Source organism: Gopherus flavomarginatus, chromosome 11, assembly GCF_025201925.1.
Source record: "Gopherus flavomarginatus isolate rGopFla2 chromosome 11, rGopFla2.mat.asm, whole genome shotgun sequence".
NCBI classification, from domain to species: domain Eukaryota; kingdom Metazoa; phylum Chordata; order Testudines; family Testudinidae; genus Gopherus; species Gopherus flavomarginatus.
The window spans coordinates 20,215,207-20,238,102 of record NC_066627.1 but is presented as its reverse complement, the minus strand read 5'-3'; the positions used below and the strand labels follow the sequence as shown (position 1 = coordinate 20,238,102).

General features: G+C 48.8%; 1 protein-coding gene across 50 annotated transcripts in view; it reads right to left on the bottom strand.

The window, feature by feature from the left end:
- Positions 1-22,896, bottom strand: part of CEP250 (centrosomal protein 250) — a 147,000-nt gene that overhangs the window by 29,079 nt on the left and 95,025 nt on the right. For all 50 annotated transcript variants that reach the window (XM_050918516.1, XM_050918504.1, XM_050918532.1 and 47 more), the window contains one exon: positions 21,695-21,874. In XM_050918516.1, the coding sequence (XP_050774473.1) occupies positions 21,695-21,874 (180 nt within the window). The remainder of the gene's footprint in view (positions 1-21,694; positions 21,875-22,896) is intronic.

The window sequence follows — 22,896 nt, the reverse complement described above, 5'->3', positions numbered from 1 at the left end:
CTTTACATTGGATACTGGATGGATAATATAGAAAGTGATCACAAACTCTGAATATTGTTTAAAAATCATTAGCACCACCTAGAATCCAAGTGTGAGAGTGTGGACATACTACACACTAATTCAGACAGGGAAGAGTTTAATTCCAGCAAAGGGAGCCGTGCAAAGAATCTATCACATCCTAGCAACTTGCCTCAGTTGTCAGGAAGAGGGAGTACATACGTAAGCAGGGAAAGGGAGCAGCTTGAGGATGGGTTAGAGGGATGAAGGCTTCTGGACCAAGCTGCAAAGATGGATTTCCATATGGAATGTAAACTGGATAACAAATACATGTAGCACATACACTTAGCAGAACAGTAAGCACATCAACCCCAGTGGACACAGAAATGGATAATATCAAGTCCGTGTTGTGAGACTACTTCAGAGTTAGCAGTTCAAACAGAAACAGACAGACCCAATTTTGCATAAACTGAAGCGAACAGTGTTAAGAAGATAGCTTTTAGAAACAGCAGAGTTCCGCCCCAAAGTGAGATCTAGTGATTAAAATAATTAATTGTGATTAATCGTGTTGTTAAACAATAAAAGAGTACCATATGATCTGCGATGGGGTATATCAGACCCTCTGGCACCCCCTACTGGAGGCCTCATGGCCGTGCCACACCCTGCCCCAAAAAAGGTCCTCCAAGCTGCCTAGAGTGGCTGCGTGGGACACAGCCAATCAAGGCCCAGCAGCCTAGTGTAAGAGGCGCTGCAGGGCCAGAGGGAGTTCAGTTCCTTGCTGGAGCTGTACGAGTATGGATGGTGTGTGGCTGACTGAGGGAGCTGAAGGCCCTCGGAGGAGGTAAAGCTGCCAGAAGCCAGGGAGAGCGAAAAGGAACCCTGAGTCGATTGTGGGGACTCTATCAGGACAAGCCCTGAGATAAGGATGAAGATGGCACAGGGCCGCAGGGAAGTGGCCCAGGGATTTAGAGCAGCAGCGTGACTTAGATAAAGGGACACAGCAGACAGCTGCTATCTACAGGGTTTCTGGGCTGGGCCCAGTTCCCCCCCCTCAATCCCCATTAGCCATTGGGGGAAGTGGCCTGGACAGTGAGCGGAGGACTGAACTATAGTGGCCCAGCTGGAGAGCTGTAGCCAGGAAGCCCAAGAGGGCGAAGACATTGTCTCCAGGGAGGGAGCCCTGCGGCACTGCTCTATCCCAGAGCAGGAGCAACCAGAGAGAGAGAGAGAGAGAGAGAGAGAGAGAGAGAGAGAGAGGGAGAGCAGGCACTCACACTTCTCCAAGGGGGTGCTCACAAGGGGTGAGTGCACCCCTTTACATGCTCTTACAGTTAAAAGGAGTCACAAGGGAGTACTATTATTGGGTGATGGCCTATTCATGCAGGAGGGAGTTGCCACCCCTATCTGGTCAAATGTCAAGGTTCTTTGGTATACTACTGCCCCATCCCAGAACAGCCAATGGAAAACCTTTTAGAGAGAGCTACACACAACTGAAATCACTTTTGAAGGTAAAGAACGGACATTATAAGAGACAAGGGCTGTTCTGTCTATAGAGAGACCAAAGGCTGTTTCAGTGTAACACAGAATGGAGAGAGGCCCCGTGGATCCTCTTACTGAGGAGTCATCTTGAGAAAGGACAGTTACCGGCTTCCGTAACTGGCATTCTTCGAGATGTGTTGCTCAGGTGTATTCCACTATAGGTGTGTGTGCTTGCCACGTGCACCGGTGCCGGAAGTTTTTGCCTTAACAATATCCGTAGTGGGGGAGCACCGCTGCGACCCCTGGAGTGGCGCCGACATATCACGCCATAAAGGGGGCTGCGCGCTCCCTCCACCCTCAGTTCCTTCTTGCCAGACAATTCCAACAGAGGGGAAGGAAGGTGGGACATGGAATACACCTGAGCAACACATCTCGAAGAATGCCAGTTATGGAAACAGGTAACTGTCCTTTCTTCTTCGAGTGATTGTTTGTGTATTCCACTATAGGTGACTCCAAGCTATACCTGATGGAGGTGGGTAGGAGTTTAAATGTAAAGTTTTAAGGGTTACTGGGGCGGAGCACCGCCCTACCAAACCCGGCATCATCCCTCATTTGGGAGACGATCACATAGTGCGATGAAAAGGTGTGGACAGAGGACCACATAGCAGCCCTACAGATGTCCTGGATAGGGACATGAGACACATAGGCTGCTGATGAGGCTTGAGCTCTGGTGGAATGCGCCTTTACACTAGGAGGCGGGGGAACCCCTGCCAGGTCGTAACAGGTGCGAATGCACAAGATGATCCAATGGGAGATACGCTGGGTGGACACTGGCTGTCCCCTCATACGCTCAGCCGAAGCAATAAAAAGCTGGGGGGACCTCCTAAATGACCTGGTTCTGTCCAGGTAGAAGGCCAGCGCTCTGTGCACATCCAATGTGTGCAAGTGGCATTCCTCATTGGAGGAATGGTGTTTAGGACAGAGGATTGGGAGAAAAATATCCCGATCCATGTGAAAAGCCGAGACTACCTTTGGCAAAAAAGTGGGGTGAGGGTCGAGCTGAACCTTGTCCTTATGGAAGACCATATACGGCAGTTCAGAAGTCAAGGCTCTGAGCTCCAAGATGCAGTGGGCTGAGGTGATGGCCACTAGGAATGCCACCTTCCACGACAGGTGGGACCACGAGCACGTGGCTAACTGCTCAAAGGGCGGCCCTGTGAGGCAGGAAAGCACCAGGTTCAGGTCCCAGAGCAGAATCGGGGGTCTGGCATATGGGAATGCCCGATCTAACCCTTTCAGAAATCGGGCCATCATGTGATGCGAGAACAAAGATGGCCCTGCACCAGGGAGTGGAAGGCCAAAATGGCCACCAGGTGCACCCTGACCGAAGAGGGCGCCAGCCCTTGGGTCCTAAGGGAGAGGAGCTAGTCGAGGACAAGCTGGATAGACACGGAAGAGGGAGAGGAACCTCTATTCCTCGCCCACCTAGAGAACCTATACCATTTAGCCAGGTAGGTTCAACATGTGGAGGGTTTCCTACTTTCCAGGAGGACCTTCCTCACATCCTCAGAACACCTCCCTTCCTCCTCATTTAACCATGGAGCAGCCATGCTGTCAGGTGGAGAGCGGCTAGGTTGGGATGGAGGAGACGACCTTCCACCTGGGAGAGGAGGTCTGGGCGGAGCGGTAGCCTGCACAGAGGGACTGCTACAAGTTGCAGTAGGGACCTGTACCAATGCAGACGGGCCCAATCCGGGGCTATGAGAATGACCCTCATCCTGTCTGACTTCACCTTCTGTAGTACCCTGCCTATTAAGGGGAAGGGCGGAAAGGCATACAACAGGGGCCCCGACCATGGGAGTAGGAACACATCTGATATCGACCCCTCGCCCCCTCCCACTCTGGAGCAGAATCGAGGACACTGTCAGTTCTGGACGGTGGCGAACAGGTCTACCTGGGGAGCACCCCACTATAGGAAGATCCACCTGGCTACCTCCCTGTGCAGGGACCACTCGTGCTGCTGGGAGAACACCCTGCTCAGGCGGTCTGCGAACGTGTTGCTTTTGCCAGGCAGGTACAAAGCCTGCAGAAGTACGTAGTGGGCTATACAAAACTCCCACAGGAGTTGGGCTTCCTGGCATAAGGCCTGGGAACGCGTGCCCCCGTTTGTTGATGTAATACATAGCGGTCGTGTTGTCCGTAAGGACTCTGACCACCTTCCCCTGTATGTGCTGGCAAAAGGCCATGCACGCCAGGCGTACGGCCCTGAGCTCCGTGACATTTATGTGCAGGGCCAGTTCCTCTGGTGACCACATGCCCTGGGTCCTGATATCGCCCATGTGAGCTCCCCAGCCCAGGTCCGAGGCGTCTGACACTAGGTCTAGTGATGGAGGGGGCTCTCGAAAGGGGATATCCTGGAGCATGTTGCTCGGGAGGGACCACCATTGGAGATCTGCCACCAACTTGGGCAGCAGCGTGACAACCTTGTCCAGGCTGTCTCTGGCCTGGGAGTACCGGGAGGCCAGCCAGAGCTGAAGGGGCCTCATACGAAGCCAGGCAAGTCGCACCACATAGGTGCATGCTGCCATGTGGCCAAGGATTTGCAGGCACACCTGTGCCATGGTCACCGGAAAGGCTGTGACCGAGGCGATGAGAGCTTTGAGCGTCTCGAATCTGTCCTCTGAAAGGGAGGCTATGGCCCGGGAATCCAGCAGTGCCCCTATAAAGCTTATGCACTGAACCAGGATTAACGTGGATTTCTCCTCGTTTACCAGTAGGCCCAGAGCTGCACAGGTGTTTAGCAGGACGTTCATGTGCTGCTGCACCAGAGACTGAGACCGGCCCTTGAGTAGCCAGTTGTCGAGGTAGGGAAAGATTTGCAGCCCCTTTTTCCTGAGATGGGCAGCCACAATGACCATACACTTTGTAAATACCCTGGGGGCAGTAGAGAGGCAAAAGGGGAGGACCGTAAACTGGAAATGGTCCTGACCCACCATGAAACGGAGGAAACACCTGTGACCCTCAAATATGTGGATGTGAAAGTATGCATCCTGGAGGTCCAGCGCCATAAACCAATCCCCCTGGTCTAGGGATGGAATAATAGAGGCCAGGGACATCATGTGGAATTTGCAATGAACGAGGAACTGGTTGAGATTCCGCAAGTCGAGGATGGGCCGGAGCCCGCCCTTCGCTTTTGGAATGAGGAAATACCTGGAGTGAAAACCCCTGCCCTGGTATTCCCGGTACCCTTTCCACCACTCCCAGGGAGAGGAGGCACTCCACCTCCTGATGGAGGAGGAGGGCATGCTCCAGGACCCCGGCCAGCTGTCCGAACAGGGGACAATTGGGAGGGATGGAAACAAACTGCAGCCTGTACCCTTGGGAAATGGTGCTGAGGTCCCATTGGTCCGATGTTACACGGGCCTATTGCAGTTGGAAGGCCGATAAACTGTTCATAAAAGGCAATTTTATTAACTGGGTGGGGGGAACACTGGCAACAGGCTCGGTGACCCCCCTCAACGAGTCAAAAACGCTGCTTCCCCAGCCGCCTGGCCTTAGAGGTCGCAGGCCGTGGGGCCAAACGGTATTGGCGTTGGGACTGATGCCTTTGTTCCCTCTGCCGCTTAGGCGGGAGCTCGTATCTGCCCCAAACGAGAGGAGCAGAGGTTTGAGGCCTGGGCTTGTCCTTAGAGGGAGGGACATACAGGCCTAGTGTCTGAAGGGTGGTGCAGGAGTCCTTCATCCCGTGCAGACGGGTATCTGTCTGTTCTGCAAACAGGGCCTTGCCATCAAACGGCAGGTCCTGCATTATAGACTGGGACTCGACTGACAACTCTGACAGCGAGAGCCACGACGCCCGTCGCATGGAGACTGTGGAAGCCATCGTACGAGCGTCTGTGTCCGCTGCATCCGAAGCCGCCTGGAGAGCTGCTTTGGCCATGGCTGCACTCTTGTTGATCAAGGCCCGAAACTTCTTTCCGTCCTTGTCCCGGAGAAGGGGCTCAAACTTAAAGAGGGAACCCCAGAGATTAAACTCATACCAGCTCAGCAGTGCCTGTTGGTTGGCCACTCTGAGCTGGAAACTCGCGGACGAATAAACCTTTATCCCCAAAGGTGTCCAGTATCTATGAGTGTCCTTGTCTTTTGGTGTGGGCGCGGGCTGGCCATTCCACTCATGGTGGTGGACCGACTCTACCACCAAGGAGTTAGGAGCTAGGTGGGTGTATAGGTATTCGTGACCCTTTGTGGGGACGGCCTTTTTAGAAATTGATGCAAGGGAGGCCGGGGGCCAGAGGTTTGTGGTGATGTTGGCTACTCCCTGATGGAATGGGAGCGCCACATGCCCCAGTACTGAGGAGGCGAGGACACTGAAGAGGTTATCAGATGGCTCCTCCATCTCCTCGGCCCAGAGCTCAAGATTTGCTGCCACCCTCCTAAGCAGCTCCTGATGTGCCTTGAAGTCCTCTTGGGAAGAGGAAGGTGGTACCACAACTGAATCCCCCGGTGCTGAAGAGGTGGATGGTGCAGTGCCTTCAGCCACAGACAGCATCGTGGGCTCGACGTCCAGGTCTGGTGCTGGAGTCGGTGCTGCGGGTTTGGCCACCCACGGTCTGATCCCGGTGCCGGGGAGGTGACGCAGGGCGGCCTTAAGAGGCTCCTGCCAGGGAGCAAGGTCTTGGCTGCGCAGGAACCTGAGGCCACGGTGCCCAGTGGCACCATTGTCCTTGCCAGGGAACGGCTTGGAAATGAGTCTCCTCGGGCGCCGGCAGGGCTGGTTGGTCATGTGGTACAGTGTGACTCGGCAAGAGACGGCTGCGCACCGATGCAGAAGTCCTGGAGGAACATACAGTGCCATAGGAACGACTGGAGTGCTCTCTGTCATGACGGCTCCTGCCCCGAGACTTCGACCTGGAGGACGTCGAGAGGTAAATTTCCGATGAGGTATCTCTGGACTCCCTGCGGCACCTGCAACCACAGCGCCTCGGTGCCGGGGACTCTCGGGATGCACTCTGAGCATGGCCTCTGTAATGGCGGGTGCTTGAGTACGAGCGTCAGTGCCGACGGCAGCAAGACCTGTTCTTCTCCGACTGGCTGGAGGAGGAACAGCATCGTCTCTTGTCACCTCCTCGATGGCGTCTGAGACCGGAGGAGTGAGATGCGCTCACTGAAGAGCTGGCATGCAGAGTCGACATGCGTTGCGGGGCTCTACTCGGCACCTCGACCCAGGAAGGTGCCTTGACCTCTGACACCTCTGGGGAAGGCTGATGGGCGTCCAAGGGCGGCTTTCCACGGGACTAGGGGCCCAACTGAGGCAGCACACCCGGCACTGGAAGCGCCAAGATATCACGCGTGGCCTGAGCTGCCTCTAGTGTCGACGGAATGCGTACTTCAGGCGAGGCTCGCGTGGACGGCACTAGACTACTCCACTCAGCATGAGTCGGAGGTCTATGTTCCGATGGGCATCGTGGGCTGCCCAATTCGGGTCTGGCCTCACCTCTCTCCTTCTCTCAGCACTGCTGAGTCTTCCCTTGTTTAGAGGGGGAGTGGTGCTGAATCAGGATGGCGCACCGGAGGCGCTTCACTTCGCTCCATGAGGAGAGCTCGGAGGTGGATCTCACGCTCCTTTTTTATTAGCGGCTTGAAGGAGTGGCAGATCTTATACTTCTCACTAATGTGAGCCTCGCCCAGACAGCGAAGACACTGACTGTGTGGATCGCTTCTGGGCATGGAGTTGTGACAGGAGTCGCATGACTTGAAGCCTGGGCCACGGGGCATGCCCCGAGCCCAGCTTCAAAAGAGAAAGTTCAGCAAGGAAGTTTTCTGAAGACTGGATACCACTAAGGATATAACGCTGCAGCCTAGGCTGGAGCAAGTTCCAACTACCTTCACTGGCAGCAAGAAGGAACTCAGAGTGGAGGGAGCACGCAGCCCCCTTTATGGTGTGATATGTCAGCACCACTCCAGGGGTCGCTGCGGTGCTCCCCCACTACGGATACTGCTAAGGGAAAAACTTCCGGCACCGGTGCACGTGGTGAGCATGCACACCTATAGTGGAATACACATAAGCAATCACTCGAAGAAGTGGAGGTGTCCTAATAAAAAAATTGAATACTTGGTCTTATGAAGCCAGCCAGCTCTGCAACAAACTGAACTTTGGGGAACCTACTTTATTAGGCAGGAAGGGTCTATTAAAAAGTGAAGACTCAGGTTCATGTCTTACGATTTTGTTTTGTACTTTAATCATTTGTTTCCATCACTCCCTCTTGTTTCTAGTAGAATCTCTATCCTTTCTGAAATAAACCTTCTTCTGTTTCATTATAAGTGCTGGGTGGTTTACAGGAGCAGTGATTTAAGGTAAAACTGGGATACATTGCACCTTTGGGGACAGAGGATCTGGGATTTCTGTGAGGAAGCAGTGTCAGGGCTGGAGAATACTTCAAAGGGACTTGGGGAGTAAGACACATCTATTGTTAACATACAAGCAAATGCAGGGCTGGCATAGCCCACAGGAGAATGCTTCAGTGGCTGGTTGGGTGGTGGTGTCAGAGAGCTGACACTCAGTTAGGCACAAGCAAGATTCCCTCACTCTCAAGAGAGAGGGTAACAAGATGACAAGGTAACAGCATTGGTGTAATATACTAAGACTTGTGTAAGGCATTTGACTCGGTACTGCATGTAATTTTGATTAAGAAATGTGCATGGTACCAAATCAACATGGTACATATTAAATGGATTTACAACAGGCAATCTCAAGCTGTAATTGTTAATGGAGAATCATCATCAAGTGGCTGTGTTTCTAGTGGGGTCCTGCACGGATAAGCTCTTGATAGAGAGTTAAGGGATGGCTTGATCACAGTCTATATGTACTTACATCGGGAACAGAAATTTGATAATGAGCTTTTCAGTCTAGCAGACAAAGGTACAACAAGATCCAACTACTGGAAGTTGAAGCTAGACAAATTCAGACTGGAAATAAGGTGTAAATTTTTAATAGTGAGAGTAATTAACCATTGGGACAAATTACCAAGGGTTGTGGTGGATTCTCCATCACTAGCAATTTTAAAATCAAGATTGAATGTTTTCCTAAAAGATCTATTTTAATTCAAAGAGGAATTCAAGGTAGTCCTGTTGCCTGTGTTATGCAGGAGATCAGCGCAGATTATCACAGTGGTCCCTTCTGGCCTTAGAATCTACAGAAGAACCTCATAGTTACAAATACCAGAGTTACAAACTGACAGGTCAACCACACACCTCATTTGGAACCGGAAGTACGCAATCAGGCAGTAGCAGAGACAAAAAAAAAAACCCAAATACAGTACAGTACTGTGTTAAACATAAACTACTTAAAAAAAAAAAAAAGGAAAGTTTAAAAAAGATTTGACAAGGTAAGGAAACTGTTTCTGTGCTTGTTTCATTTAAAGTAAGAGGGTTAAAAGCCACATTTTTCTTCTGAATAGTAAAGTTTCAAAGCTGTACTAAATCAGTGTTCAGTTGTAAACTTTTCTAAGAACAACCATAACATTTTGTTCAAAGTTACAAACATTTCAGTTATGAACAACCTCCATTCCTGAGGTGTTCATAACTTCTGAAATTCTACTCTACTAATCTAGATTTCAGCTTCTGCCAGACAAGAACTGTGAAACTTGATTCCTTAAAGAACAGTAAAAGAAATGAGAAAGTCTACCTCCCAGCATAAAAAAAACAAACAAACCCACGCCTACCAAAACAAGACACTCCACTGCACACAATTCTCTCTTGGGGAGAGGATGAGAGAACAAACAACACACAAGCGATGTATAGTCACATTGCTTAATGCACTACTGGAAGGTGTTCAGATACCACAGAGATAAGTGCATTACAAAACCCTATATAGAAAACAATAGCATCACAAAGATTGCAAACTCCAAGTAACATTGGGCTGATGCCAAAGCATAATCGGTATGGAGTGAATCATGTTAGCAGCTATACATACAGGTCTGAAGTAATATATAAGGGCAATCATTTTCAAATTTAAGGGCCTAAAATTAGCAGTCTCAATAACTGGCCTGATTTTCAGAGATGCTGAGCACCTGTAGCTCCTATTTATGTCAATGGGCACTATGGGAATTCAATGACCTTTGGTGCCTATACATGAATTTCAAAAGCACCTACACACTCCTAAGTCATATGTCCCATTAACTTTGATTTAGGGGCTTTTGAAAATCCCACCCAGGGTGGTCAACTTTAGGCATCTATGTTCGAAAATTTGGGGAGCAAAGACTAATTAAATTGTTCTGAAAGCTATTTCCAAATCCATGGACCTGTACTATGTGTTATTTCCAGTCGAAAAAGAGTGCTGCTTGAGATGAACTGAAGTAGCTAAAGAGGGAGATGAAAGGAGGAGTATAAAATTACTAGTACAGGAGTGACTACGCTAAAATTGGTGTTAAACCTCTGAGCATGCCCAGTGTGTGGTAGATGTTTTTCAGAAAACTATGCAGACTCATTGAATTGAAGGCTCATGAGGCTAATAACATGCTTGGCCTGTTCTCCTGATCAACTTGACTCCTGGGAGCTTACTAAATATATGACAGTCTGAAGTTACACAATGGTTCTCTAGGATAGCTCCCTAAGTTGGCCACTGTGCAACAGCCCAGTCTCCAAGTGACATATCACATACAAACAGGAAAACTGGAGTATACACTGGTCACTTTGCAGTTTCTTTATTTAACAAAGAAGCAAGCTCTCAGCACTTGCTCTTTACCCTCCACTGCCAGCATTCCAGCTCCTGATTTACCTTCTGGCTCCATGCCTTAAAAGGAGGCAGATTTCCCCGCCCTCAAAGCTGTTCATGTTTTCTGACATCTTCCTCTATGAGGAGGGTAAGGAACAAATAGATACCTATCTTTCCATAACCGTTCTTCAAAGTGTGTTGCACATGTCTATGCCACTGTAGGTGATACCTCATGCACAAATGTCAGAGATTTTTTCCCCTCAGTGGTACTTGTCAGGTGGCTTGAGTGCCCTCTGTCACTTTGCGCTACTGTGTGCTGGTCTAAGAGTGTGGAGCTGCCCCCAACTTCCCTCAGTTCCTTCATACTGGTCTGACTCCAATACAGAGTGGAAGGAGGTGAGCTGTGGAACTGACATGTGCAACACATCTTGAAGAATGACAGTTACAGAAAGGTAGGTAACAGTTTCTTCTTCTTTGAGTGATTGCACATGTCAGTTCCACTGTAGGTGACACAAACAAACAGCTACAGAGAAGGTTCAAAGTCTATCTGAACAGTGATTGTAAGACCACCCATCTGAAACTGGAATCATCTTTGGACTGACGGGAAATGGAGTAATGAGAAGTGAATGTGTAGACTGATGACAAAGTCCCTGCTTTACAAATGTCAATAATGGGTACTTGAACCAGGAAAGTTGCAAAAGCTGCTTGTGTGCTGTCTAGTAGAATGTGCCTTTACTCTAGATAGTGAGGTTGTGTTAGTCAGTTGGTAACATAACAGATGGAGGAAGATATCCAGAAGGAAATTCTCTGAGAGGACACTTGACTGCCCTGAACTCTGTCAGCAACTGCCACAAAAAGTTGTGTGGAGGATCTGAATGGTCTAGTATGCTCCAGATAGAAAGCTAGAGCCCTTCTTACATTCAATGCTTCTAGTGATAGGGTTTTGGAAAAATATGGGCAAATAGATAGCTTGGTTAATGTGAAAACTAGAGACTACTTTTGTAAGAAACTTTGGGTGAGGCTGGAGATAAACTTTATCCTTATAAAAAACTGTATGTGGGGTGGGTTCTAATCCCAGAGCTCTCAACTCACCAATCCTTCTGTCTGAGGTGATCGCTATTAGAAATGCCAACTTCATGGAGAGGTAGAGGAGAGAGCAAGTTGTGAAAGGGTCCCATCAGAATTTCCAGGACAAAATTGAGATCCCAAGGAGGGATGGGGTCTTGTACTTGAGGATATAATCTGGCCAAGCCCTTCAGGAATCGAGTAACAATGGGGTTGGAGAAAAGGGATCTATTATCCACCCGTTCCAAATGCACCCTTCTAGAGCTAATCATCAAATTCTGTTTTAGATCTAGAAGATAGTCCAGCACAAGGTCCAGGGGTGCTTGCCATGGAGATACATCTTCCCCAAGAAACCAAATGGAGAAGTGTTCCCACTTAGCTAGGGAAGTGATCCTAGTTGGGAGGTTTCTACTATTTTACAAACACATTCTGGATAGCCTTCAGGCAGGACTTTTCAAAGGGCATCAGCCATGAAGCATCCACGCTGTGAGATGGAGAGCTTGGAGGCTGGAGTGCAATATGCAGCTGTGATCTTGGGAAATTATGTCTGGATCCAATGGGGAGGGACAGACGGGGCTCAGTCGATAGGGTTAGTGGGGCTGAGTACCAGTGTTTGCAGGGCCATGCAGATGCTATAAGGATGAGATGAGCATGGTCCTGCTTTATTCTGAACACGACTTTGCGAAGCAAAGAAATCTGAAGGAAGATGTACAGAAGGGTATTCTCCCGGGATCAGAGAAAAGCATCTGTCAGTGAGCCTGAGCTGAGATCAAACTGGAACAGGTCAGAGACGGGCTACTAGGATGATCCGAGGAACGGAAAACCTGCCTTATGAAAGGAGACTCAAAGAGCTTGGCCTGTTTAATCTAACCAAAAGAAGACTGAGGGGGGATATGATTGCTCTTTAATATTAGAGAGGGAGAGGAATTATTTAAGCTTAGTACCAATGTGGACAGAAGAACAAATGGATATAAATGGGACACTAGGAAGTTTAGACTTGAAATTAGACAAAGGTTTCTAACCATTAGAGGAGAGAAGTTCTGGAACAGCCTTCCAAGGGGAGTAGTGGGGGCAAAAGACATATCTGGCTTCAAGACTAAGTTTGATAAATTTATGGAGGTGATGGTATGATGGGATAGCCTAATTTTGGCAATTAATTTGGCAATTGATCTTTGATTATCAGCAGGTAAGCATGCCCAGTGGTCTGTGATGGGATGTTAGATGGGTTGGGATCTGACTTACTACAGAGAATTCTTTCTTGGGTGCTGGCTGGTGAGTCTTGCCCACATGCTCAGGGTTTAACTGATTGCCACATTTGGGGTCGGGAAGGAATTTTCCTCCAGGGCAAATTGGCAGAGACCCTGGAGGTTTTTCGCCTTCCTCTGCAGCATGGGGCACAGGTCACTTGCTGTAGGATTCTCCGCAGCTTTAGGTCTTCAAACTACAATTTGAGGACTTCAATAACTCAGACATAGGTTAGGGGTTTGTTATAGAAGTGGATGGGTGAGATTCTGTGGCCTGCATCATGCAGGAGGTCAGACTAGATGATCATAATGGTCCCTTCTGACCTTAAAGTCTATGAGTCTATGAGATCCCCTCAGGAACAGAATTGATTGCATTTTCTGTTGGTTCCTGTCACAAATAGATCCACTTGGGGAGTCCTCCAGAGTCTGAACTTGGACCTGGCCACATCTGAGCATAACGACCAACTCGTGTTGATTGGTGAATGATTTGCTCAGCTGATCTGCCGATGTGTTTTGTTTTTCCGGAACGTAGTTTCAAGGTAAACTGAGTGGGTTATACAGAAGTCCCAAAGGCGAACTGCCTCCTGACAGAGTTGTTTTGACCTCTCTTGTCTGTTTATGAAAAACATGATTGCCAAGTTGACTGTCAGAATCAACAGATTTTCCCCGCTATGTGGGGGAGGAAAGTTAAACAGAATGTTACGAACCATTAGGAAAAGAATAGATAACAAGACAGAAAATATCATAATGCCTCTATATAAATGCATGGTATGCCAACATCCTGAATACTGCGTGACCCAGTATGGCTGTTCTTATGTTCTTACGTGAGAGGTAGCCCAAACTTGGGGATGGCAGTACCGGGGAACTCATAGGAGGTTTTCCTCTCGATAAGATCAGCTTGAGAGGTTTGGACAGCAGTACTGGGGGTTCTCGGTATGGTGAGGAATGAGCTGCAGGCACAGGGACTGGCTGGACAGTTTTCACTGCTGGTGAAACCGGTACTGAGAGGCTAAGCAGGTCTCTTGTGGCTGCATATGCCTCTGGAGTGGATGGGAGAGGTATGATTTGTTGACTCCTTAGATGTCTCTCAGGGGACAAACTTGATGGACTTGGCATGGGCTCCAGAGGCAATTAACGCTTCTTAGGAAGTGATGCCTCTCAGGTGGCTCTCTGCCACATGCTTAATGGAGTCCCTACCTCTGTCTCGCCTCGGTACTGATGCAGCAGAAGGAGATGTGGAACCCGAGGAAGGTCTGAGTCTCTTCTTTGGCACCAGGGATAGGGGTCAAGGAGTCGGAGATACGTCCAGTGGAGTACGCTGTACTGACTCTTAAGTACTCAGGGCACTCTCCCCATGCAATGACTCCAGTGGGAGGGTTGAAGTGCTGCTTCCATAAGCAAGCACTTAAGTCTCAGCGCTCTGTCCTTTTTTGAGCAGGGCTTGAATCCACAACAAATGTGGCATTTGTCACCACTGTGGGATTCTCCCAAACAGTTCAGACAGGTCGGATGGGGGGGTCACTGGCAGGGATGGGTTTTGAGCAGGTCCCACAGGACTTAAACTCCAAGCAAGGCATCCTACTGGTACCAGTACTGAAAGAGAAAAAATGGTACAAAAAGGATGCAAAACCAGAAACGTATCACTAATTTATCTATAAACTAACTATTCAGCACTAACAACTACTAATTATAACTATATACAACGAGTGAGAGAAGCACTTGAATCAACAAGTCTGGAATTTCTCCAGCAACCGTCACTGATAATAAGAAGGACCTGAGGGGAGTTGGGGGTGGCTCTGCCTTCTTATACCAGCACGTGGCAACAGAGGATATTCAAGCCATCCCGACAGGTACCACTGAGGGAAGAATATCTCCGACATCTGTGCACAAAACACGCACACCCCTACGATGGAATTGGCATGTGCAATCACTCAAAGAAGAACATAACTTCTACCTCCAAACTGGATCCTGCTACCCTTGGACTGGCAGCCACTGTCAGGCATTGGGAAGATGGCTGCCTTTATCCTATGCTCCATGAGGGATATTCTCCGCCAGGAGCATTACATTAGGGTCAAGAGGCGGTTTTCCGGATGCAGGTTAAGGAGCAGGGACAGTAATGCTGGCACTAGGGTGACCAGACATCCTGATAAAATCAGTACTGTCCCGATATTCAGTTGTTTGCCCCGCGTCCCGACGGATGTATGGTAGGACGCCATTTGTCCCGATATTTTGGCTTGGGCACTCTGGCTTTTTTTGTTGTTGCTTGGGCCCTGTCCCCACGTGTCCCAATATTTTGTTCTTGTCATCTGGTCACCCTAGCTGGCACTGGGACATACCTTAGAGGGCCTAACCCAGAGTTTAGTGACTTTAATTGGAAGATAAACTGAGAAAAAAACCCTGTTATAATGACAGGAGAATTGGGCGCAGCCTGGTGAAGGAGTTGCCTCGTGTTACAATGGCTCATCTAACATCAGGCTCCCTGCTACAGTGAAAGTATGAAAATTGCTCTGTTGACTTCTCCCCCCAGACACCTAAGCTGAACTTTTTCTGCAGACAGCTCATTCCGAGAAGCCAGGAGTCCCCATCCTAGAACAGAATAAAGGCGAGTGAAGTACAGATCCCTCATGCACTATTAATGCATGTAGCAAAGATAAATGAAAGGGCCCTCATATCTGCTCCTTTGGGCATAAGTAAGGCTATGTTTTAGTCATGGGTATTTTTAGTAAAAGTCATGGACAGGTCACAGGCAGTAAACAAAATTTCATGGCCCGGGACCTGTCCATGACTTTTATTATATTCGCCTCACTAAAACTTGGGGGGAGGGGAGAAGGCTTGGGAGGGTGGCCCTGGGGGGGCTATGGATGCTTGGGAGAATAGCTCGGGGGGGCACCATGGGTGCTGGGGAGTGTGGGGGAGTTGGTAGGTCTGAGGCAGACTTCCTACCCGGCTCCTGGGAAGCAGGGACCCCAGCTCCTTGCTCCACGTGCTGCCTCTACTCTGCCCCAAGCCCTGGGTCTACAACTCCCATTGGCTGGGAACTGCGGCCAATGGGAGTGGCAGAGGGCTGCCTATGGGCAGAGGAAGCAGGTGGAGCTAGGAGCTGAGGGAAGGGAGTTGCAGTTGCCTTTCCAGGGAGCCCCCACCCCCTGGTAAACTCCTATTGCTGGGGGTTGGGAGGGGTCAAGACTGCCCCAGTAGCAGCCAATGCACCTTGCCCAGGGGCTGCCCGAGCTGCTCAGGCGGCCCCCAGGCCAGGCTCACCGGCTGCTGCAGAAGTCACGCAGGTCACGGAAAGTCATGGAATCTGTGACTTATGTGGCCTCCGTGACAAACATGGAGCCTTAGGCAGTTCAGGAAAGATTTTCCCCACTCCCTACTCTGCATTGCACAATTGCCCAGTTGTGGGCATTTCATCTTCCTTTGCAGTATCAACTATCCATCACTGTCAGAAGTAGGACACAGCTGCAGCAGCACAGGAGCCAGCAAACAGAGCTGTAAACAGGGGAGTTTCAGAGGGAGTTCTGTTGGAGGAGCAGGTTTGTGTAGTTTGTGTAGTGTGTGTGTGTGTGTGTGTGGAGGCTGCTAGGGGCAGTGTGCTGGGAGAGCAGCGGAGCCCTGATTAAGGGGCGGGGCTTACCTGATTAGGGGTCCTATATAAGTAGCCAGCCAGTCAGGCAGCAGCACAGACAGCTGCAGCAGCACAGGAGCCAGCAAACAGAGCTGTAAACAGGGGAGTTTCAGAGGGATTTTCCAGGGGGAGGTTGCAGGGGAGACTAAGACAGAGGAACCGACAAGCAGGTCAAGGGATAGGGTGGTGGTCTGGTGCCTGCCGGGGGCTTGTGTTGTGTTAACTACCAGGCGTCAGGTGGGAAGGCCATGACTGATACAGAGGCAGCAGTGAAAGACACAATGAGGATGACTGGATGTGGAAGCTGCGGCATGTACATGATCCTGGAGGGGGTGCCTGAAAAGAGCTTTGTCTGCATGAAGTGCCGCCTGATAGAGCTGATGGAAGAGAAGATCCGAGGACTGGAGATGCAGGTGCAAACTCTGGTTGAGTTCAGAAGGGGATTTGAGCAGACGATGGAGCACAGACACGAGAGGGCTGAAGGGATAAGCTCAGATGTGCAGATGGAAGCAGGACCAAAGAATTCTGAGGAGAGACTGCTGGGTGAGGAAAGTGGACGGTGGAAGCACGTGACTAAGAGAACCAGACAGAGGAAAAGAAGGGCCAGTGAAGGAGAAATAGAACTCAGGAACAAGTTTGCAGAGTTGGAAAATGAAGAAGGGGCACAGCAGGTGGTCGCTGAAGGAGAGAGGGCAAGGAAAAAGAGAAAAGCTGATAGTCCTGCAGGAGGAGGGGAGGAGTCAATGGAGGCAACACCAAATATGAGCCCCAGGAGGATTGCAACGGGGAATAGGAATCGAGAGGACTTGCAGCCGGTGGGTGCGGGAGATAGACCGGAGAAGCGCACTGTCACCAGGAAAAGGCAGGTCTACGTGATTGGGGACTCCTTACCGAGAAGAATAGACAGGCCTGTGACTAGAGCTGATCGGCAGAACAGAAGGGTGTGCTGTATGCCAGGTGCTCAGATACAGGATGTGGACCTGAGGCTGAAAAGGATACTAGCGGGAGCGGGGAAGAATCCATTGATTGTCCTTCATGTGGGAACGAATTATACGGCTAGAAACTCTCTGGAATGTATCAAAGGAGACTATGTCAGACTGGGGAAGACGCTTAAGGAAACTGAGGCTCAGGTGATCTTCAGTGGGATTCTGCTGGTTCCTAGAGAAGGGCGACAAAGGTGTGACAAGATTATGGCGATCAACAGATGGCTCAGGCAGTGGTGCTATAAGGAGGGCTTTGGGATGTACGGCCATTGGGAAGCATTTACAGACAGAAGACTGTTCTCTCGGGATGGACTTCACCTGAGCAAGGAGGGAAATAGACTTCTAGGATGGAGGCTCGCCGACCTGATTAAGAGAGTTTTAAACTAGAAATTTGGGGGAGGTGGTTGGGAGATGTTTGGAAGATCTCCACGCCGGAATTTAACCTTGAGAGGCAAGTAAACAAAGTAAGAGGGGATACAGCCGTGGACAGAAGAATTGGCACAAGGAGGAAGGGTAGTGTAGATAACAGACTAACAGGTGATGTTGGTGGTAGAATGTCTGTGCCTAACAGGGTACAGAATGTGAGTGAAGCCAAACGGCAAAAATTAAGATGTCTGTACACTAATGCGAGGAGCCTAGGGAACAAAATGGAGGAACTAGAGCTACTGGTGCAGGAAGTGAAACCGGATATTATAGGGATAACAGAAACGTGGCGGAATAGTAGTCATGACTGGAGAACAGGTATTGAAGGCTATGTGCTGTTTAGGAAAGATAGAAATAAAGGCAAAGGTGGTGGAGTAGCGTTGTACATCAATGAGGAGGTTAACTGTAAAGAAATAAGAAGTGATGGAATGGACAAGACAGAGTCTGTCTGGGCAAAAATCACACTGGGAAAGAAAGTTACTAGAGCCTCCCCTGCGATAGTGCTTGGGGTGTGCTACAGACCGCCGGGATCTGATTTGGATATGGATAGAGGCCTCTTTAATGTTTTTAAGGAAGTAATCACTAATGGGAAATGTGTGATCATGGGAGACTTTAACTTCCCAGATATAGACTGGAGTACAAGTGCTAGCAAGAATAGTAGGGATCAGATTTTTCTGGATGTGATAGCTGATGGATTCCTTCACCAAGCAGTTGAAGAACCGACAAGAGGGGATGCCATTTTAGATTTGGTTTTTGGTGAGCAGTGAGGACCTCATAGAAGAAATGGTTGTAGGGGACAACCTTGGTTCGAGTGATCATGAGCTAATTCAGTTCAAACTAGATGGAAGGATAAACAAAAATAGATCTGGGACTAGGCTTTTTGATTTCAAAAGGGCTAACTTTAAAGAATTAAGGAAATTAGTTAGGGAAGTGGATTGGACTGAAGAACTTGTGGATCTAAATGCGGAAGAGGCCTGGAATTACTTTACGTCGCAGCTGCAGAAGCTATCGGAAGCCTGCATCCCAAGATAGGGGGAAAAAACCATAGGCAGGAGTTGTAGACCAAGCTGGATGAGCAAGCATCTCAGAGAGGTGATTAAGAAAAAGCAGAAAGCCTACAAGGAGTGGAAGAAGGGTGGGATTAGCAAGGAAAGCTATCTTAGTGAGATCAGAACATGTAGGGATAAAGTGAGAAAGACTAAAAGCCAAGTAGAGTTGAACCTTGCAAAGGGAATTAAAACCAATAGTAAAAGGTTCTATAGCCATATAAATAAGAAGAAAACAAAGAAAGAAGAAGTGAGACCGCTACACACTGAGGATGGGAAGGAGGTTAAGGATAACCTAGGCATGGCCCAATATCTAAATAAGAACTTTGCCTCAGTCTTTAATAAGGCTAATGGGGAGCTTAGGGGTAATGGAAGGATGACAAACGGGAATGAGGATATGAAGGTGGATATTACCACATCTGAGGTAGAAGCCATACTTGAACAGCTTAATGGGACAAAATCGGAGGGCCCGGACAATCTTCATCCGAGAATATTAAAGGAACTGGCGCATGAAATTGCAAGCCCGTTAGCGAGAATTTTTAATGAATCGGTAAACTCAGGGGTTGCACCGTATGACTGGAGAATTGCTAATGTAGTTCCTATCTTTAAGAAAGGGAGAAAGAGTGATCCGAGTAACTATAGGCCAGTTAGTTTGACATCTGTAGTATGTAAGGTCTTGGAAAAAAATTTGAAGGAGAAAGTAGTTAAGGACATTGAGGTCAATGGTAATTGGGACAAAGTACAACATGGTTTTAACTCCACCAGAGAGGTCCTTTGGGGCCATCTGCCTGTCCCAAGTCAGGATAAAGGAGGAGGGTTGGGCGTGAGGCTAGCAACTCCACCTCGTAAAAAATCAACCTGCTACAGAAATGCCAACAATAGAGACAACAGAGACTTTTACCCTGGAAAAAGAACGGTCTTCAATTCGAAGATGCATGACGCTGGGTGGTAAAAGCCGTGAGGAAGCCACTAAGCCGATTACCCTTCTTGCAACCAGGAGGATTACCATAGGCACATAGAACGTGAGGACCATGTACGAGTCAGGAAAGACGGCGCAGGTTGCAGCTGAGACATATACTACGTAAGCAGCCAACTAACATCACCAGACAGGCACTGCGGTGGAACCCCAAGGCAAGCGGAAAAGAGGCTGTCCAAGAAACACCTGGCGATGCGACCTTCAGGCTGATAGCAAAAAAACGGGCTATACTTGGAACCAGCTAGAGCGAATGGCCCAGGATAGAGGACTCTGGAGATCTGTGGTTGGCAGCCCATACCTTGATTGGGGTGACGGGCATGAGTGAGTGACAACATGGTTTTCATAAAGGTAGATCGTGCCAAACCAACCTGATCTCCTTCTTTGAGAAGGTGACAGACTATTTAGACAAAGGAAATGCGGTAGATCTAATTTACCTCGATTTCAGTAAGGCATTTGACACGGTTCCACATGCAGAATTATTAGTCAAATTGGAAAAGATGGGGATCAATATGAGAATTGAAAGGTGGATAAGGAACTGGTTAAAGGGGAGACTACAACGGGTCGTACTGAAGGGTGAACTGTCAGGCTGGAAGGAGGTTACTAGTGGAGTTCCTCAAGAATCGATTCTGGGACCAATCTTATTTAACCTTTTTATTACTGACCTTGGCACAAAAAGCGGGAATGTGCTAATAAAGTTCGCGGATGACACAAAGCTGGGGGGTATTGCTAACATGGAGAAGGACTGGGATATCATACAGGAAGATCTGGATGACCTTGTAAACTGGAGTAATAGTAATAGGATGAAATTTAATAGTGAAAAGTGCAAGGTCATGCACTTAGGGATTAATAATAAGAAGTTTAGATATAGATTGGGGACGCATCAGTTGGAAGCAACTGAGGAGGAGAAGGACCTTGGGGTATTGGTAGATCACAGGATGACTATGAGCCGCCAATGTGATATGGCCATTAAAAAAGCTAATGCGGTTTTAGGATGCATCAGGCGAGGTATTTCCAGCAAAGATAGGAGGTGTCAGTAACGTTATATAAGGCGCTGGTGAGACCCCACCTGGAATACTGTGTGCAGTTCTGGTCTCCCATGTTTAAGAAGGATGAATTCAAACTGGAACAGGTTCAGAGACGGGCTACTAGGATGATCCGAGGAATGGAAAACCTGTCATATGAAAGGAGACTCAAAGAGCTTGGTTTGTTTAGTCTAGCCAAAAGAAGGCTGAGGGGGGATATCCTTGCTCTTTATAAATTTATTAGAGGGATTAATATTAGGGAGGGGGAGGAATTATTTAAGCTTAGTACCAATGTAGATACAAGAACAAATGGGTATAAACTGGACACTAGGAAGTTTAGACTTGAAATTAGACGAAGGTTTCTAACCATTAGAGGAGTGAAGTTCTGGAACAGCCTTCCAAGGGGAGTAGTGGGGGCAAAAGACATATCTGGCTTAAGATTAAGCTTGATAAGTTTATGGAAGGGATGGTATGATGGGAGAGCCTAATTTTGGCAACTGATCTTTGATTATCGCCAGCTAGCTATGCCCAGTGGTTGGTGATGTGATGTTGGATGGGATGGGATCTAAGTTACTGCAGAGAATTCTTTTCTGAGTGCTGACTGGTGAGTCTTGCCCACATGCTCAGGGTTTAACTGATCGCCATATTTGGGGTCGGGAAGGAATTTTCCTCCAGGGCAGATTGGCAGAGGCCCTGGAGGTTTTTCGCCTTCCCCTGCAGCGTGGGGCATGGGTCACTTGCTGGTGGATTCTCTGCAGCTTGAGGTCTTCAGACCACAATTTGAAGACTTCAATAACTCAGGCATATAGGTTAGGGGTTTGTTACAGAACTGGATGGATAGGGTTCTGTGGCCTGCTTTGTGCAGGGGGTCGGACTAGATGATCACATTGGTCCCTTCTGACCCTAGAATCTATGAATCTATGACACAGACTTTCATGGGCAATCACCTGATCTGGGTTGGTAAATCCTGATTTCCTGTGCTAAAGAGAAGATATTTTATCACCTTCAAGAAGCCTCTTACTTCTGCCTAGACACCTGGGTTATGGGAAACTTCACCAGTCAGGAGACCAAAGATGTCTGTTGTTTAAATGCACAAGTTTCCCTCCCAAACCCTTTACCTCTTGCCTGGCATTTTCAGCCCTAGCTCGCTCCTCTTCTCTCTGAGATTGCATAGTAGCAGCCTCCTGCTTCAGCTCCAACAGCTTCTTCTCATAAGCACCTTCTGCCTCTACTTTCTCTTGGGCTGAGAGCTCCCACATCTCTTTCAGCTCTGCACGGTGCCATTCCTGCTCACTCTTCTAACAATCAGAAAAAGAGCCATTAGGTGCTTCAGACTTAGGCCACCTCCTCATATCACAGCTTGCTGATATGGCACCAGCCAAAGGCCCAGGTCACAGTTCCCTCCACCAACATGAAGCATCAACAGCATACACATTACTGGCAGTGCTGTGGGCAGGGACAGAAGAAGTTATTTTCCAAGGGGACTCGTAGTGACCTTGGAGGGGAAACAGCACCCAACCTCCCTCCACCTACTGATCCTCCCTCCTGTGAGGATTTTCTCCCTCTGTTCCTGTAGGATTTTCCGCATCACCATCCCCAGTATTTGCTTCTACTCTTATTTCCTGTAATCCCAGAGCTTAATTCAACATTTTGATTAATGCATAATAAGCGTAAACTGCATACAGAATGAGGAGACCCGCCCCCATGACTCAGGCTGGGCCAGACACTGTGGAGCTACTCCATGGCCTCCCTCAGCCAAGTCCAGCAGGAAAGGAGCACAGGTTCCTGCAACTCTTCTGAGGCTCCTCCTCACTTCTGCATTATTACACCCCTTGGGCAACCTGCTGCAATGTGCCAGAATCTCAGGTGGCTGTTTCATATCAATCTGTGAGTCTGGGCAGAATTTCAATCCCTGGTTCTCAGGCCTTCTGAACATAGTTGATTGCAGAGCCAGTCCCAGGGCCCTCCTGAACTTGGGGTTGGATGTGGTGCCCCATGGCAGGTCACATAATAGCAGCAGCAGCAGGGAAGAGCCTGAGAAAGGAGCCTTTGCACACCTGCAGGAGCCACTTTCAACCACTGCTGCCTGGCCCCAGCAAGGAGTTGAGGAGGAAGGGTACTCACGCCTATCACCACCAGCCACTGTCACCCCTATGCCTCCTCGACCAGAGGAGTGACTTGATCATGCATCCCCAACTAGCCACTGTATGCAGCATGTTACCAGTAGCAAACCATAAAGCAATAGTAGCCACAAACAGCATGCATGAAAACTCTCTTCACATACACCAATTGCTGACTAATTTCATGTAACTGAGCTACT